The 18415-nt window shown below is 42.1% G+C and overlaps 1 protein-coding gene across 1 annotated transcript in view; it reads right to left on the bottom strand.

Annotated features, from left to right (window-relative positions):
- Positions 1-241: 241 nt before the first annotated feature.
- The window catches only part of IPO9 (importin 9), a 56635-nt gene continuing 38461 nt past the window's right edge, over positions 242-18415 (bottom strand). The window contains exons 15-24 of the mRNA XM_036086636.2: positions 8381-8607; positions 6128-6276; positions 5481-5609; positions 4456-4731; positions 4028-4194; positions 3277-3410; positions 2506-2628; positions 1983-2087; positions 1689-1765; positions 242-1246 (exon numbers count right to left, since the gene is read on the bottom strand). Coding sequence (XP_035942529.1) covers positions 1136-1246; positions 1689-1765; positions 1983-2087; positions 2506-2628; positions 3277-3410; positions 4028-4194; positions 4456-4731; positions 5481-5609; positions 6128-6276; positions 8381-8607 — 1498 coding nt within the window. The 3' untranslated portion in view covers positions 242-1135. The remainder of the gene's footprint in view (positions 1247-1688; positions 1766-1982; positions 2088-2505; positions 2629-3276; positions 3411-4027; positions 4195-4455; positions 4732-5480; positions 5610-6127; positions 6277-8380; positions 8608-18415) is intronic.

Genomic DNA, 18415 nt, shown 5'->3' with positions numbered 1-18415 from the left:
TCCCCTTGATTTATTATCCTCATTCACCCACAACAGACTGAAATTCCCAAATAAGGGACCACCCTTAAAAATACTTGATTGGATGATACTAGTTCTCTAAGAATCATTTTGAGCTAGCTTAGCTAAAACACACTAGGGTGTCTACATGGCTCTGCCTAATCTTTTTCCCCTTATTTTTATTTTCCTTCTAAAAGGAACAGAAGGCAGATGTGCTGGTACACCTTATACCATGCGGACTAAATTCATTTGTAAAGATTACTTTACTCTCCTAGAAAAATACACATTGCAAATTTGAGGGCTACAACTTAACCACTTTAGAGGATTTCTGAGGGAGATGGGGTAACCTTTGAATCAGACTGTGTGGTGACGTGTGGGAGAGGAATATTAAATATGGTTGGGTCAGGAGGACTTTTAAAAAAATGTTTTTCCTTTTTTTTTTTTCTTCTAAAAAAGGAAAACCAATGTGCCATCTGTCTGGCTTATTTTGTGTGTGTGCATGTATACACAGGGATAGCTTAGGGGGAGGGGCTGTGTCATGCAATGAGGCAAAAACAAGATGACTTCCTTTAACAGGGGAGCCTTAGTGTTATAGGAGGGAGACAAGGAGAGGTCACTGGAGAGGGCTCAGAATGTAGCTCTCTCTTGTTCCTATGGAGAACCCAGAACATCTGTGGTGGAGGGCAGAAAGCAGAATCATCTCTCAAGGGTATTCCTATCTGAACACATCAGATGTCCTATGAAAGTAAACAGGTCTGTTTTAGAATATAAATGGTCATGACTTCCTGTGCTCCTGAGGTGGGGCAAAATAATCCATGAACACATAATCCTTCTGGGCAATATGTTTCTGGAGTGGCCAGCAGAGGACTCTAGGAACACAGGTGAGGGCACAGTTGGGGTGAAAAAGGTTCTAGAGATGGAGTCTCTTCAGGGAGTCTTTGAGAAATGTCCTTTGTTCCAGTATTCCTAAGTGATAGCACTGGTGAGCCTGGTCTGAATTGTCACTCTGCAAAGGCCAAGGGCCAAGAGTCAGGAGGCCACTCTAGGTTGAAAAGAAAGTACATCTTGAGGCCAGTTTAGGGCTGCAAAATGGTTTGTGGCTAGGCCAGGAGGAGCAGATGTGGAAAGTCTCCGTTTTTTAGATGCCAATGGTCTGCAGAACCCGCCTCTCGTTGTCATTAAGGTGGCCTGAGAACATTATGTAGCAGGGCTGCTGAGCGAACTGGCAGAGGAAGTCCGTGAGATATGCCTGGAGGGAAGAAAAAGAATGGCATTACTGAGGGTTCCCAGGCTCACCATCTGTAGCAGGGCAAGAACCCCAAGTGGTACAGGAAGCACTGGCTTTTAGACAAATGCCAACACCCTGAGCGGTGGCTTTCTATGTTCTTGGATCTAGTTCAGGTTCAACCCAGAGACTAAATTCCATAAGGAAACAAAATTTTCCCAACAGATCTCATATTCCACCCAAGGACCTTCACAAGATGGCCAGGTTGCAAGAAACTGGACTGCAGGTTTAACACTAAGGTGCAAAGGCCCAGACCACCCAGAGCCCTTGACTACTCAGCAAGACAGGAACTCTCTGCCCTGAAGCTCCCAGGATGAACTATGAATAGGTTTGAGGCCATATTCCTCTTTCCGTGGCTTGAGACACTGTCACTTGCAAGACATCTATTTTCTCTGGACATTCTCACCTGCAGATCAATCTGATAGAGAGGATCCTTTAGGGCATCAGGGTCATCTTCCTCATCATCCTCGTAGTAATCCTCCTCTGTTAGACACAGCCAACATAGAGAGGGGTCAGGGCAGAGGCTCCTGCTTGTGCTCCAAGCAGGGAGGCATTACCACACGGCTGGGGTAGAAGGGCTAAAAAAGCCCAACGAATGTTCCTTGTGGGCCCATCCCTCCCCTTTCTTTGGCACCCCATTCTTGGTACCTGTGCACAGAAAAGGTATTTAGCAAGGCTGTCCTCTTCTCAAACGGCTTACCATATTTACTTGTAGCGAGAATGTCAGATAAGAGTTGGCCAGCTAAACCATCCTCTTCCTCTTCTTCATCCTCTTCCTGGTCCTCCCACATATCATTGGAGTCATCTACTTGGAGATGAAAAGCAGCTGGAGCATGCTCACACATTCCCTTCCCAAATGCAAACAGGCCAGAACAGAAGGGTCCCAAGGGTTTCTGCAATGTGGCCTGTGGCCAAGCCCTCCCAAAATGTTTAAATGGAAGAACCAAGGGTGTTCTGGTGGATAGATAAAAGGCTGAAATCCCAGAGAAAAACCAAACAGAAAGGTTGCCTCCCAGCTGCCTCCTACCCCAGCCTCTGAAGAGATTTCACAAGGTAGACCAGAAGAGCAGCTCTTAACATGTGTAGCAACGCTAGCCACATGACAGGCATGCAATAAACATTAAAAAACCCCCAGTGATTCAATAACCCAAACTGGTAAATTTGAACATTTGTAACTTGATCTGTCAGGCTAAAAGTCTGCTGGGAGTAAGAGCCTTGTGCACCTTGACCCCACTCTGCAGGAGTGGCCTGGCGTGCGGCGTTGGCCTCCATGACGTTGGAGAGCTCATTGATGATGAGCTTCAGGATCTTGACCAGCAAAGGAATGTTTGTCCAGCGCTCAGGGTCTGGAAAGGAAAGGAAAGGCTTCTAGGCAGACTGTCAGTGGGCTCACTTCTGGCAGTGCTCACCAGACACAGTTCACCATCCCTCAAGCTTTCCACCATCCCAGACCATATCCACTTGCCACAGAACGATTGAAAGTTTAATAACTTCATTCTGCTTGGTGTTCTAAGAGTTCAGAAGTTAGGACAGATAAGAGAGTTCAGGAATTAGAGATAGGTTTTTGCTGGTAATAAAGCTTGGACACCAAGTAACTGAATAGAGTGCAATACTCCAGTCCCCATGACTTGCAGTTTGAGAAACAGCATAGGTGATTATAAACCTACAGCTGAAGAGGGCAGCTTTGTACTCGCTGCCTACAAATCACTGAAATCACAGGCCAAAAGCAATCTGATAACAAAGACATGCTGATATGGGTATCAGAGCCCCCGAATGAAGCTGGAAGTTGGGGTCCCTGAGATTGTTTTTGCCAATTTTCAGCAACAAGAAGGAACCATATGCTCTGATCCTTTGTTTACCTATAGCTTTCTGATTCTTTTTATCAAAAACATCACTAACAATTATATTTTAAAAATCTAGATCACAGTACACCCCTGCCTTGCACCCCACTTAGCCCCTAGGGAGGAGACTGGAGGGGCAGCAGCATCACCCACTTTTGGCTGACTTAGAGCGGGTGCGGATGCCCTCATCCATGCTGTAGATCTCCTCTCCCTTCACGCGGATATCCTGTAGCCGTTTGTCATCTGCATTGATGCCATGCTGGAGCAGTTTACACAGTGCCACAGAGCTAGCAAGGAAGAGCCAAAAAGGGTCAATCAGCAACCCATCTAGAGTTCACTCCAAGGAGATAAGCAATTATGTCCTAAGACTCTTCTCTTGGTTGGTGAAAATTCTGTTCACAACTAATTAGGAGAGATAAGAGAACCTAGCTGAAAATGGGATTTAGTGTTCATGAGGATGGGCTAATGAGAACTTTTGAACTTCTTGAACAAAGCTAGGGTGGGCAAGGATCACAATGGCTGGCCACACGGGAAGGTGCAACAGGGTGATGAGAACCAGTGGGAGGCAAGTCTAGGACAGGAAGTTAGCAAAGCCAGGGTTAGAAGGCTTGGGTTTATAAAGGAGAATAAGCCACTAGCAGTACTTGGCTGGGTGAAGTCTGTGGCAGAGGAGGATCTCTAGCCAGCAGAGAGGGAAAAAAAACATGGTGTACTTGTGTCGACTGTGTTTTGGAAATTTCAAGATGGCAGCTATTCAAAGACACCGATTAACAATAAAGAAATAGAGGGAAAAGGGAATACAAGGGGCAGTCTGACATGTTGAACAAAAATCAATGAAGCAAGTCAGGGAAAGAAGAAATGCAAGGAGAGGGCAGAATGCCCACAGAAGAAAGATGGGCTCTACCTGACTTTGCCCTCATATTGTCCATAGAACAGATGCTGTCGGCTTGTCCACTCAGCCATTACAAACTCCAGGGCAGGTTTGCCAGTAGGTCCCGGGAGGCTGCACAGGAACTCCAAGAGGGGTTCCAGCTGAGTGTGCACCAGATGAGCGAACACCATGATCAGAGACTAGGAGGTAACAAGAAGGACATCTACTTCAGGGAAACCAATTTCAGAGACTTGGAGATGAGAGGGAATGGGGCTGGCCAGTCAAGAAATAGAGAACATGAAGATTTCCTTGTCAATATTTCTTGGGCCAGAATAGACAGATTTAACTTAACTGTTCTGCAAGGACAGTAAGACAAAGTAAAATACCTCAGGACCTGTATATTGATTTCCATCTCTACCACATGGAGGTTGGGAAAGCCCTGCTCCCCACTGTCCTCTCACCTGCATGACACTGAGCGTTTCTGCCTGCTGCATCTTACTGAGGATGGCACGAAGAATCTGGTCCAGGTTCTCCCCCAGCTCCCGCCCTGCCTTGGAGATGAGGGTGGAGACGAGGCGACCCACAAAGGCCGCAGTGAATTCGGAGGTACGGGGGTCCAGGAGCTGGCTCACCACTTGCATCACATACCACAGCCCATTGTGGCCCTGCTCGTCGTGCCACTGGGCCACCTGCTCCAGCGTCACTGACACGTAGGCCCGCAAGCACTCTCCACCATTCTGGGGAGACAAAGGTGGCAAATGAGATTAGCAACGGGGGGACAGATGTCAGGAGGCCCTCAGTCTGTATGGGCAAATGTTTTTCTTAGAGGCCTATGCCTCATAAGAGTAATGAACCTACAGGGTTTGTGGTGGGCACATACTATTGGAGTCAGGAATTTACTGTTACAGATATAGCCATGCGCTATACAATCCTTGCTTTACCTAATCAGCTATCTCAAAAATGCGGATTTCCGATCACAAGGGATAATGGCCAAGTAAACTAAGTTTTAGCCATAAACATCTACTTCTAGTACTGGAAAAACATGTTTCAGATATAAGCAATGATTACAGACACTATAGGTCTTTATGGGAATAAAGACAAAGCTATATGAACCACTGTCTGCTTAGAGATTTCCAAAGGCCTATTACTTTGCTGACTTTATTAAGTCAGAAAAGACTTTCTTATAGCTTCAAGTCTATGTTTGTAATCTCATCCACAATAGCAATACCCAGATACAGATGGATAGGATGTCTGGCATCCTTACATAATCTTATATATGTAAGATTACAACATATCCCAAAGCAGAGAATGCTTGGCTTCTGCAGTCCAGACCGTTCCTGGGTCCCGTGGTTAAATATGGATTTGAGAGACCTGTATCTCAAAAGCATGAGACTGTGTCAGCTTTCTCAGGCTACTATACGCCCATGGCCGGGGGGGCGGGGGGGGGCGGCAATCTTCCCTCTTCTAGTCCCCACAGCTCAGATACCTGCATGGTGGCATTGTCATCTGTGTGAAGGGTGCATTGTGCCACGGCTGGGAAAGCTTGGCAGATGAGTAGCTGGGAAAGGGGAGGCTTTGTATTCCGTACTACTGTGGTCAGGATATCAATGGCCGTCTGAAGGAGAGAAGAGGAAAACGAGAGAATCAGAACCACCCCTAGGGTGGGGGCCAGGGGTGCCCAACAACCAAGATCCTTATTGCATGGATACAACATAGCAACCCAAAGAAAGCTCATTAATTTTCATTAATGAAGTTTCTCAAGGAAAGGAATAATTCGATAGTAGACAGTGCTCTCAGCCTCCTCCTGATAGCTCACTGCTTGCTCAGGTATGGGGGCGGGCAGTTTACGGCGGTGGAGTGGACATTCTGGTTACATGGTCAGTGGCACTGTGTAATAACAGCACTCTGTTCAATTCAATGAGGGCAATTCGGGAACAACAAGAGCCATTTTCTTAAAGCCTCAAGAGTCACCCACTGTCCTGTGGGCACAGCAGCCCAGGAAAATCACCCTATGAATCTCTAATGCCACTGGTTTCCTGTCAGCTAGGTGCAATCTACAGGGGACATATGCAGAGCGTGTGCACGCTCTTCTCCTTCTACCTCTGCCCGCACCGGTGCCCTGTAGCCACTTACCGCACACAGTCCTGCAGGGATCTTGTCTGCTGGGGCCTGCATTATGCTCACTAGAGTGGGAATCAGCCTCATCTGCATTGGGCCCTGACAGGCTTCAATCTGGGACAGCTCCTTGAAGATATCCTGGGCCAGCGAGGCGACGACAGGATCTGAAGTGGATAAGGCAACACAGAATCCCCCCCACCAATGGTCTGCATGTACTTCTGGCTTAATGACGCCTGCTGTTTGGCCTCACCTAAGTTAACAACTTCTGCTTTGCTTACACATCACATCCCTGGGACCTAGTGAGGCCGTATGAAGAACCTGAAACAGGAGATGCTAAATCTGCAAGAGCCAGAGTATGCATGGTTTCATTAAGTCAGAGACTGGCCAGTAATAGCTACTCCTAAAATGAAACTTGGCTCTTTTTCTGGGGCAAATCTTTAATGACTTTTATTCTTATGAAACCTGGATTATGAAACCAAACGCTTAAGGAAAAAAAAAAATCCCCACTGATACTTTGTTAAGAAGACCATGAAAGTTTCAAAGATTGCCACAACACTCATTGCCAGGTTCTCCCATGCTGAAGAGGAATCATATACATCTCCCAGGGGTTAGTCCTGATAGAAAAAAGAACTCCCAAAGCATTTCCAATGCAAAAGGCAAAACCCTCACAAGGCAGAGCCTTGTGAAGAAATGAAACTTCGGCTTGACCTACTTCACCTATTTAAGAAATATTTCTTCCTGTATCTAGCAGGAAAAAATAGAAAGTGTGCACTGTACTAAGATACATGTTAAAAGATCACTGCGGCATTGCTTCGGAAAAAAATTGCTAACAATCTAGACATGCACTAACAGAACAGGCAAATTACGATACAGCCATTTTATGGAGTTTTATGTGGTGGCTGAAGAGAATGAGAGATACCTAAGAGTGCAATGTGGAACCTCTTCAAGATACATTTTTTTTTTTTTTTTGAAGATTTTATTTATTTTGTCAGAGAGAGAGAGCACAAGCAGGGGGAGCGAAAGGCAGAGGAAGAAGCAGACTCCAATGCAGGACTCGATCCCAGAACCCTGGGATCATGACCTGGGCTGAAGACAGATGCTTAACTGACTGAGCCACCCAGGTGTCCCTTCAGGACACACTTTAAGTGAAAAAGCAAATCAAATAAAATGTTTAGTATGATGTCATATTATATAACTCCTACCTCTACATATCCTGTATTTCAATATTGGCGCTCCCTCTATAAAAACAAATATCCTCAATATTTTCTCTGGTAACGAAGCATTACACAAGTAAAGTATTGTTAATAATACATACTCACTGGGCGCCTGGGTGGCTCAGTTGGTTAAGCAACTGCCTTCAGCTCAGGTCATGATCCTGGAGTCCCAGGATCGAGTCCCACATCGGGCTCCCCACTGAGTGGGGAGTCTGCTTCTCCCTCTGACCCTCTCCCCTCTCATGCTCTCTCTCACTCTCTCTCTCTCAAATAAATAAATAAAATCTAAAAAAAAAAAAAAATAATAATACATACTCACTAATGAAAAACTTAAAATGTAGGAAAGTATTCAAGGAAAGAAAACACCTGGAATTCCACCACCTAGAGAGACCTACCCTTAACATTTTGATGTATTTTCTTCCGGTATTTTTTTAATATACATATCTATAAATTAATTGTCTAAAACAAACCCCAAACTTGGGATTATATTCTATGCAGTTTGGAAAACCCTCTATTCTCTTCTTATAATGTGAGCACTTTCCCATGGCTTTAACTATTCAAGTTTGATTTTTAGAGGATGCATGGTATTCCACTTTATGGATATAATAAATGTAATTAATCTTTTTTATTACTTCTAAATTTTTGCTACTACAAAAGCCATGTGATGAACCCCACTGTTCGTAACCCTTCGCATGTGTCTTTCTTCAGTATCTTTCCACATTATAGCTATAAGCCTCTTCTTTAAGGAAGATTTTGATGTAGTCGCTCAATTTCCTACTTGATTGTTAAAGTTCTGAATTGTACCTCTTGCCTGCTAACCCTTTACTCGGTTGTCTTTTTCCCCAGTTCTGACTGCAGGTCCAAGTGACAGGAATAGCCACTCTACTTTTTGGTGTTCCTGCAGCTCCAGTATGGCTCTCCTCTTTGCTGAGTGAAAGCTATTCTTTGCTTCTGATGCTTAAGATCATCAGACGCAGGGAAAAGTTTCACCTAAATTCCCCAGCCATCACCTTCCCTTTGGTGTCCTTCATCCACACACAGTCCTGGTGCATACCGTTACTGTACTTCAGGAAAATGGCGATGGTGAAGGGGCAGATTTTGCTTTCCATGCTTGCTGTGAACTCTGGGTCTACTGTACAAACGATGCACAGGGTCTCCATCACCAGGTTGAGCACCTCTGAGCTGAACTGGGCTGCTAGGTGAATTAAGCCATCCAGGATACTGGGGAGGAAGGGCTGAAGCACGTGGGTACTCTCTGAGACTTTTAGTTGGTCACAATAACTAGAGAGAGAGAGAGAGAGAGAAGCAAGCATTACTCACAAGTGGATCTCTTAATTCCTGGTTCTTCTATTCACTATGACAGATTACAGCATTTATATGTGTAGCTTTATTTTTTTTTTAAAGATTTTATTTATTTATTTTGACAGAGAGAGACAGTGAGAGGGAACACAAGCAGGGGAAGTGGGAGAGGGAGAAGCAGGCTTCCCGTGGAGCAGGGAGCCCAAGCCGAAGGCAGATGCTTAACGACTGAGCCACCCAGGCGCCCCCATATGTGTAGCTTTATGAAGCTACTTGTAGAGTTAGTTTTTACATCTTTCTGGGGCATATTTTGTAAACATCAGCACCACCACCTCTATGCTAATTTATTTCTGCTTTGGTTTTTTGCTATTTTAAACTTTCATCCCTCTCCCACTGTCATATCATTATATTCAAATTAAGATGTTAATTAAATGCTTTATAATTCCTCAGATTACTGCTTTAATCACATCCTTCAGATTTTTATATATTCCTGTTATTTTTCAAATAGTTACAGTGGTTTTATTTTTAAGACTTTTAAAATTTATTTATTTGAGAGAGAGAGAGTGGGGGGAGGAGCAGAGGGAGAGGGAGAAGCAGACTCCCGAACACAGAGCCCAATGAGGGGCTTGATCCCATCACCCTGAGATCATGACCTGAGCCAAAATCAAGAGTCAGACGCCTTAAATAAATCTTAAAAAAACCCTAAACAAAACAAAAACAGGATCGTGGGGGAAGCTCTGAGTGGCTCAGTCGGTTGAGCATCTCTGACTCCTGGTTTCAGCTCAGGTAGTGATCTCACGGTCGTGAGATCGAGCCCTGCATCGGGCTCTGGGCTCAGAGCGGAGTATGCTTCGGATTCTCTATCCCTCTGCCCTTCCCACTCGTGCTCTCTCCAAAAAATAAATCCTAAAAAAAAAAAAAAAAGTCAGGGGTGCCTGGGTGGCTCCGCGGGGAGCCTGCTTCTTCCTCTGCCTGTGCTCTCTCTCTCTGACAAATAAATCTTTAAAACAAAACAACAACAAAAAACAAAAACAAAAAACCCTGTAAATATTTGGGGGCACTTGGGTGGCTTAGTTCAGCATCTGATTCTTTTTTTTTTTTTTTTTTTAAGATTTTATTTATTTATCTGACAGAGAGAGAGCACAAGCAGGCAGAGGGAAAGGGAGAAGCAGGTGCCCTACCAAGCAGAGAGCCTGCGTGGGGCTCCATCCCAGGACCCTGGGATCATGACCTGAGCAGAAGGCAGATGCTTAACTGACTGAGCCACCCAGGCATCCCAATATTTTTTTTTTTTAAGATTTTATTTATTTGACAGAGAGTGACACAGCGAGAGAGGGAACACAAACAGGAGGAGTGGGAGAGGGAGAAGCAGGCTTCCCACAGAGGAGCGAGTCTGATGTGGGGCTCGATCCCAGGACCCCGTGACCATGACCCGAGCCAAAGGCAGACGCCCAACGACTGACCCACCCAGGCGCCCCCCCAACAGTTAGTTTTTTAACATCTTTTCTAACACAACTGTTATTTAGTAGGAGATTATTTACCTTTCATGTTATAAAAATTTTGTACTTTTTGGAGTATTTTGCATCCTAAAATGAGATCAATTTGTATAGACATTCTATGCCATAATAAATTTCTATAATATCTGTGTACAATAGAAAATTGTGTACTAAAATTCATATAATATTTGTAGGGTTTAAAGTTTTCTATACATAGTTTTAACTTATTCACCTCTTATTCAATCAATATTTACTGAGTGCTGCTTACCATGTCCAATGGAATATAATTATTAAAGACATACTGTTTAAGTCTTTACTTTCGTTTATCTTCAGAATGGCAATAAAAGTCAATAAAAACGCTGTTTCTCTATGTTAAAAGAACCTAGTACAGAAACAAGGCCCTCCCCAGGTACTCAATAAATGTTTTTTCCTAAATTTTTTTTAAGTGGCTTATAACCATGTTAGTTGTGTCAGATGCTGGGTTCAAAGGTCCATAATGAACAGTGAAACTGTGGGCTTTGATCTCTCAGATTTGTCCACAGACTTTTAAAATAATATTTATTCACTTATTTGAGAGAGAGAGAGTGGGCGAGTGGAGGGAGGAGCAGAGCGAGAGGGACAAGCAGGTCCCACAACCCATGAGATCATGACCTGAGCCGAAATCACGAGTCGCACACTTAACCAGCTGAGCCACCCAGGAGCCCCAGACTTTTTGTTTTTTGGTCCATAACATCTTGATTTTCAATTTTACCTTGCTCTGTATCTAACTTTTCCTTGAGAGCGGATCTGTCATCTGGCCTTGGTCAGCTCTCAACTCTCAGACCAGGTTTTGCACCCATCTCTCTACTGGTACTCAGTTGTGCTCTACCTCGTCCTCTTGCTTCTCCACTCTAAGGATTTACAGTCACTTTGCTCTTCTGATGAACTTGAAACTATACAGTCTGGTAGATCATGGAGATCACATTATCTGCTTAGATCATATGGGATCTTGTATGCCACACTAAGGGAGGCTAGATTTTATTTTGGAAGCCAGTGTATCTCAAACTTTTTTTTACAAATTATTTCTAATACCTTCTTTGCCCTCCCCGAAAGTCTTCAAGCAAAACTGAAGCTCCAGGAAGATGCTATAGATTTATCCTGTGGTTTCACGTATCAGCCGGCATACTAGGACTCTGTTCTGGGGTACCTGTATCTCAGTTTGAAGAGCACAACTGGAACGAGTAGAATTTCATTTACAGGAGCAAAACTATCAGGTTTCTATTTTATTTATTTATTTATTTAATTTAATTATTTTTTTTTTTGAAGATTTTATTTATTCATTTGAGACACAGAGATACAGAGAGAGAGAGAGAGAGAGAGAGCATGAGCGGGGGGGGGGGGGGGGAGGCATAGGGAGAGGGAGAAACAGGGTCCCCGCCGAGCCAGGAGCCCGATGTGGAGCTCGATCCCAGGACCCTGGAATCATGACCTGAGCCGAAGGCAGACGCTTAACTGACTGAGCCACCCAGGCGCCCCTCAGGTTTCTATTTTAGAAAGAATAGTTAGACAGCTAAAATACTACGGATTGCTGTAGTGGAGGCTGGAGCAGAGATACCAATTAGGAAGCTATAGCAGCAATTCAGGCTACAAGAAGTTGAGAATACAAGCTAGGCTAGTAGTAGTAGGAGAGAAGAGATGAAAGGCTAAGGAACCAAGACCTAAAAGGCAGAGATCTGGGATCTCCACTTTTACTAACACAGGGGATACAAAATCTCTTTAAGCATAAGATCTAAAGGTACCAATTTCTTAAAAAAAAAAAAAAAAAGTACCGATTTCTTCTACTAAAACAGAGAATACAGGTAGGGCAGGCTTGGAGGCGGTCAACAGTAAGCTCAGTAGTGGATGTGTTTATTTTCAGATACTTAAAATGATTTCGGACAGTTTGCAATGATACATATTATGACATGGAAGAATAAATTAAAACCAGGACAAAAGAAAAGCAAAGGTGGTGTGATGGTCATTAATAGGTTGCTAGTGACATCAGAAAGAACAGTTTCAGTAATGTGATAAGGACATAAGACAGATCGTAACTGGTTGGGAAACTGAATAGGGAAATGATCAACTGGAGAATCCTGGCTGTGAAGAAAAGAATAGCTAGGATCCCTTCATAGACAGTTTCTAACCTGGGATCCACAGATGTGGTCAAGGGATCCAGCTTTTGATACATTATATAAATTTTTTTTTTTAAACTTTTAAAAAAATTTTATAAACATGTATGAGTGTCCATTTCCCTGGTGTACAAAGCTTTGGTCACCTTTCCAGAGGTTTGCTTCACCTTTCAAGTAAATCACTGCCCATGTAGTCAGAGACTTAACATTATTCTTAAGTTTTCTTCACATTTTTCTGATTATAAATTTATGAACAAATCAACTTAGAATTTTTAACTTAATTTTTTTCAGCTTTATTGAGGTATAATTACATATACCACTGTAAGATATTTAAAGTATACATTGCTGTGATTTGATATACACATACACTGTGAAAGTTCCTCATCTCATTTGTTAACACATCCAATACATTTTTTTTGTGTGTGAGAAAATTTAGGTTCTATTCTCTAACAAATTTCAATTATATAATAAAGTATTATCAACTTAATCAGTTTTATATTAGATCTTCTGACTTTGTTCATCTTACAGAGGAGAGTGTGTACCCTTTTATCAACCTCTCCCTATACCCCCACCCTCCAGCAATCATTTTCTGCTTTAAGATTTTATTTATTAGAGAGAGAGAGAGAGAATGAGCCTGAGTGGTGGGAGAAGCAGAGGGAGAGGGACATGCAGACTCCACACTAAGCCCAGAGTCCGTAACAGAGCTCGATCCCAAGACCCTGAGATCAGGACCCAAACCGAAATCAAGAGTCAGACACACAACTGACAGAACCACCCAGGCACCCCACTGCTCTCTTTTTATTTATTTATTTTTATTTTTTTTTTAAAGATTTTATTTATTTATTTGACAGAGAGAGACACAGCGAAGAGAGGGAACACAAGTAGGAGGAGTGGGAGAAGGAGAAGCAGGCTTCCCGCTGAGCAGAGAGCCCGATGCGGGGCTCGATCCCAGGACCCTGGGATCATGACCTGAGCCAAAGGCAGACGCTTAACGACTGAGCCACTCAGGCGCCCCCCACTGCTCTCTTTTTAAATGAGAATTATTTTATTTTTAGATTCTAGATATAAATGATACTATGCACTATTTGTCTTTCTCTGTGTGGCTTTTTTCACTTAGCATGATGCCTTCAAGATCCATTCCTGTTGCTGCAAATGGCAGTTCCTTCTTTCTCACAGCTAAATATTATTCCATTGCATATGTATACCACATCTTTATCCCTTCATCTGCTGACACACACTTAGGCTGTTCCCATATGTTGGCTACTGTAAATAACAAGCAATGAACATGGCACTGCGATCTCTTCTAGATCCTGTTTTCATGTCCTTTGGATATTTACCCAAAACTGGGATTGTTAAATGAAATGGTAGTTCTATTTAAAATTTTTGAGGAAACTCCATACTGTTTTTCATATACTGCTTTACCAATCACAATAGACATTCCCACCACCAACAGTGTACAAGGGTTCCCTTTTCTCCACATCCTCATCAACACTTGTTATTTTGCTTTTTGGTTTTTTTTTTAAAGATTTTATTTATTTATTTGACAGAGGGAGACACAGTGAGAGAGGGAACACAAGCAGGGGGAGTGGGAGAGGGAGAGGCAGGCTTCCCGCCGAGCAGGGAGCCTGATGCGGGGCTCGATCCCAGTACCCTGGGATCATGACCCGAGCCGAAGGCAGACACTTAACGACTGAGCCACCCAGGCGCCCCTACACTTGTTATTTTGGATAACAAAATACACTGTTGTTTTGGATGACAGCCATTCTAACATGTGTGAGGTGTTATCTCATTGTGGTTTTGATCTGCATTTCCCTAATTAGAGATGTTGAGTACATTTTCATTTACCTGTTGGCCACTTATAGGTCTTCTTTGGAAAAGTGTATATTCAGTTTCTGTGCCATTTTTTAACTGGACTGTTTTATTTGCTATTGAGTTTATTTTTTTTAATCCTTGAGCATTTAAAAAAATTTTTTTTATTATGTTAATCTGCTATTGTTTTTAAAAATATATTTAGAATATTAATCCCCTATTAGATAATAATGATTTACAAACATTTTCTCCTATCTTGTAGGTTGCCTTTTCATTTTCTTGATGGCTTTCTTTGCTGTGCACAAGCTTTTCGGCTTGATGTAGTCCCACTTATTTATTTTTGCTTTTGTTGCCTTAGTTCTTGGTGTCAAACTCAAAAAACCACTGCCAAAACCAATACCAAGGATCTTAACTTCTATGTTTTCTTCTAGGAGTTTCATGGTTTTAGGTCGTGTTCAAATTTTTAATCCATTCTGAGTTGACTTTGGTGTATGGTATAAGATTAAGGTTCGGGGCGCCTGGGTGGCTCAGTCGTTAAGCGTCTGCCTTCGGCTCAGGTCATGATCCCAGGGTCCTGGGATCTAGCCCCACATCGGGCTCCCTGCTCTGCGGGGAGCCTGCTTCTCCCTCTCCCCCGCCCCCCCACTTGTGTTCCCTCTCTCGCTGGTCTCTGTCAAATAAATAAAAAAAATCTTTAAAAAAAAAAAAAAGATTAAGGTTCAGTTTCACTCTTTTGGATATGGCTGACCAGTTTTCCCAACACCATTCATTGAAGAGACTGTTCTTTCCCCATTGTATACTTCTGGCTCCTTTGTTGTACATTAACTGACCATATATGTGTGGGTTTATTCCCAGGCTCTACATCCTGTTCCACCGATCTATGTATCTGTTTTATGCCAATACCATACTGTTTTGATTACTACTATAGTTTTTTAATATAGTTTGAAATCAGGGAGTGTGAAGCCTCCAGTTTTGTTCTTTCTCAAGATTGCTTTGACCATTCAAGGTCTTTTGTGATTCCATACAAAGTTTAAGACTGTCTGCCACTGGGAGTTTTAATAGGAATTGCAATGAATCTGTAGATTGTTTTCAGGAGTGTGAAAATTTTAATAACATTAATACTTCTAATGCATGAGCATGGAATTAACTTTCCATCTTATTTGTGTTTTCTTCAATTTCTTTCCTCAATGTCTTACAGTTTTCAGTGTACAGATCTTTTTTTTTTTTAAAAAAGATTTTATTTGAGAGAGCGAGCGAGTGAGCGAGCGTGCGTGCACAAGCGGGGGCAGGGGCAGAAAGAGAGGGATAAGCAGACTCCCCGCTCAGCCCCAGGACCCTGAGATCCTGATCCAAGCTGAAGTCAGATGCTTAACCAACTGAGCAACCCACCAGGCACCTCTTCAGTGTACAGATCTTTCATCTACTTGGTTAAATTTATTCTTGGTATTTTATTGTTTTTGATGCAATTATAAATAACATTGTTTTAAAATTTTCTCAAAGTTCATTATTAGAAATGCAACCGATTTTTGTGTATTTTGTATCCTGTAAATTTACTGGATTAGTTCTAACAGTTTTTTGGTGGAGTTTTTAGGGTTTTCTATATATAATACCATGTCAACTGCAAATAGACACAATTTTATGTCTTCCTTTCTAATTTGGATGCCTTTTCTTTCCTAACTGCTTTAGCTAAAACTTCCATTACTATGTTGAACAGGAATGGTGAGAGTGGACATTCTTGTCTTATTCTTGGTCTTAAAGGAAAAATTTGCAGTTTCATTGTTCAGTATGATGATAGCTGTGGGTTTCTCATAGTTGGTCTCTATTGTGTTAAGGTGTGTTCCTACTATATTCACTGTGTTGAGAGTTTTTATCCTGAATGGATACTGAATTTTGTCAATGCTTTTACTGAATCTACTGAGATAATCCTATCATTTTTATCTTTCATTCTATTAAGTGGTATATCACATTTATTGGTTTACATATGTTCAACCATCCTTGTATCTCAGGGATAAATGCCACTTGATCATAGTTGTGATCCTTTTAATGTACTATTGAATTTGGTTTCCTCCTATTTTGTTGGGGATTTCTCCATCTATATTCATCAGGGATATTGGGGCCTGTAGTTTTCTTCTACTGTCTTTGTCTGGTTTTGGTATCAGGGTAATGCTGACTTCATAAAATGTTTGGAAGTGCTCCTTCATCTTTAGTTTTTCTTTTTTTTTTTTTAAAAGATTTTATTTATTTATTTGACAGAGAGACAGCGAGAGAGGGAACACAAGCAGGGGGAGTGGGAGAGGTTGAGAAGCAGGCTCCTGGCTGAGCAGGGAGCCCGATGTGGGGCTCGATCCCAGGACCCCGGGATCATGACCTGAGCCGAAGGCAGGCATTTAACGACTGAGCCACCCAGGCGCCCCTCTTCTTTAGTTTTTTTTGGAGAAGTCTGAGCAAGATTTGTATTAATTCTTCTTTAAATGTTTGGCAGAATTCACCAGTGAAATCATCTGGTCTTGGGCTTTTCTTTTATGGGAAGTTTTTGATTACTGATCCAATATCCTTACTTGCTAATGTCTGTTCAAATTATCTATTTTGTCACAATTCAGTCTTGATAAGCTGTATGTTTCTAGGAATTTCTCCATTTTTTCTAGATTATCCAATTTGTTGGCATATAATTGTTCATAGTAGTCTCTTATGATCCTTTGCATTTCTGTGGTATCAGTTATAATGTCTCCTCATTCATTTCTGATTTTTTAAAAAGATTTATTTTATTTATTTATTTTTTAAGAATTTATTTATTTATTTGAGAGAGACACAGTGATAAAGGGAACACAAGCAGGGGGGTGGGAGAGGGAGAAGCAGGCTTCCCGCGGAGCAGGGAGCCCGAAGTAGGGCTCCATCCCAGGATCCTGAGATCATGACCTGAGCCGAAAGCAGATGCTTAACGACTGAGTCACCCAGGCACCCAAGATTTATTTATTTTAGAGAGAGAGAGAGGGCGCACACACATGTGCAAACAGGGACTCAAGGGACAGAGAGAATCCTCAAGCAGACTCCCCGCTGAGCACAGAGCCCGGATTCGGGTCTCAATCTCACAACCCTGAGATCATGACCTGAGCTGAAACCAAGAGTCAGAGGCTTAACCGAATGAGCCACGTTGGTGCCCCTCATTTCTGATTTTATATTTGAGTCTTCTCTCATTTCTTTTTAGCTTAGCTAGAGTTTATCGGTTTTGTGTTTTCAAAAAACACAGCTCTTAGGTTAGCTGGTCTTTTCTATGGTTTTTCTGGTCTCTATTTATTTTTGCTTGGATCTTCCTATTATTAACTTTGGGCTTAATTTGTTCTTCTTTTTCTAGTTCCTGAGATGTAAAGTTGTTTGAGATTTTTTTTTTCTTAATGTAGAGACTTTTCTCTATAAACTCTCCTAAAACTGGTTTTGCTGTATCCCTTAAGTTTTGGTATGTTATGTTTCCATTTTTGTTTCAAGATATTTTTCTATTGATTTCTTTTTCCATTGATTGTTTAGGAGTTTGTTAATTTTCACGTATTTGTGAATTTTTTTAGTTTTCCTCCTGTAATTAATTTCTACTGTTATTTCACTGTGGTTGGAGAAGAGAGCTGGTATGATTTCAGTCTTAAGTTTGCTAGGACTTGTTTTGTGACCTAACACAATGACCTTTCCTGGAGGATGCTTGAGAAGAATGTGTATTCTGCTGCTGTTGGATAGGACGTTCTGTATATGCCTAGTAGGTCCATTTAGTCAAAAGTACAATTCAAATCCAATATTTCCTTATTGATTTCTGTTTGGATGATCTACCCATTGTTGAAAGTGGGTTATTAAAAGTCCCCTACAATTACTGTATTATTGTCTATTTCTCCCTTCAGATGTTAGTATTTGCTTAATATATTTAGGTGCTCCAATGTCAAATGTATATATATTTACAAATGTTATATCTTTTTGATGAATTGACCCCTTTATCATTACATAATGACCTTTTTTCTGTCTCTTGTACAGCTTTTGAGCTAAAGTCTATTTTATCTGATAAAAATATAGCTACCCTTGCTCTGTTTTGGTTTCCACTTGGATGGAATAGCTTTTCCATCACCTCATTTTGAGCATGTGTATCCTGAAGTGAGTCTCTTAAAAGCAGCATATAAGTTGGGTCTTTTCTATTTTTTTAAAAGATTTTTTATTTATCTGACAGAGAGAGAGACAGCCAGAGAAGGAACACAAGCAGTGGGAGCAGGAGAGGGAGAAGCAGGCTCCCCGCTGAGCAGGGAGCCCGATGTGAGGCTCGATCCCAGGACTCCCTGATCATGACCTGAGCTGAAGGCAGACACT

Source organism: Halichoerus grypus, chromosome 7, assembly GCF_964656455.1.
Source record: "Halichoerus grypus chromosome 7, mHalGry1.hap1.1, whole genome shotgun sequence".
Classification (NCBI taxonomy): domain Eukaryota; kingdom Metazoa; phylum Chordata; class Mammalia; order Carnivora; family Phocidae; genus Halichoerus; species Halichoerus grypus.
The sequence above is the reverse complement of the archived record's forward strand: the minus strand, read 5'-3'. Positions and strand labels throughout refer to the sequence as shown.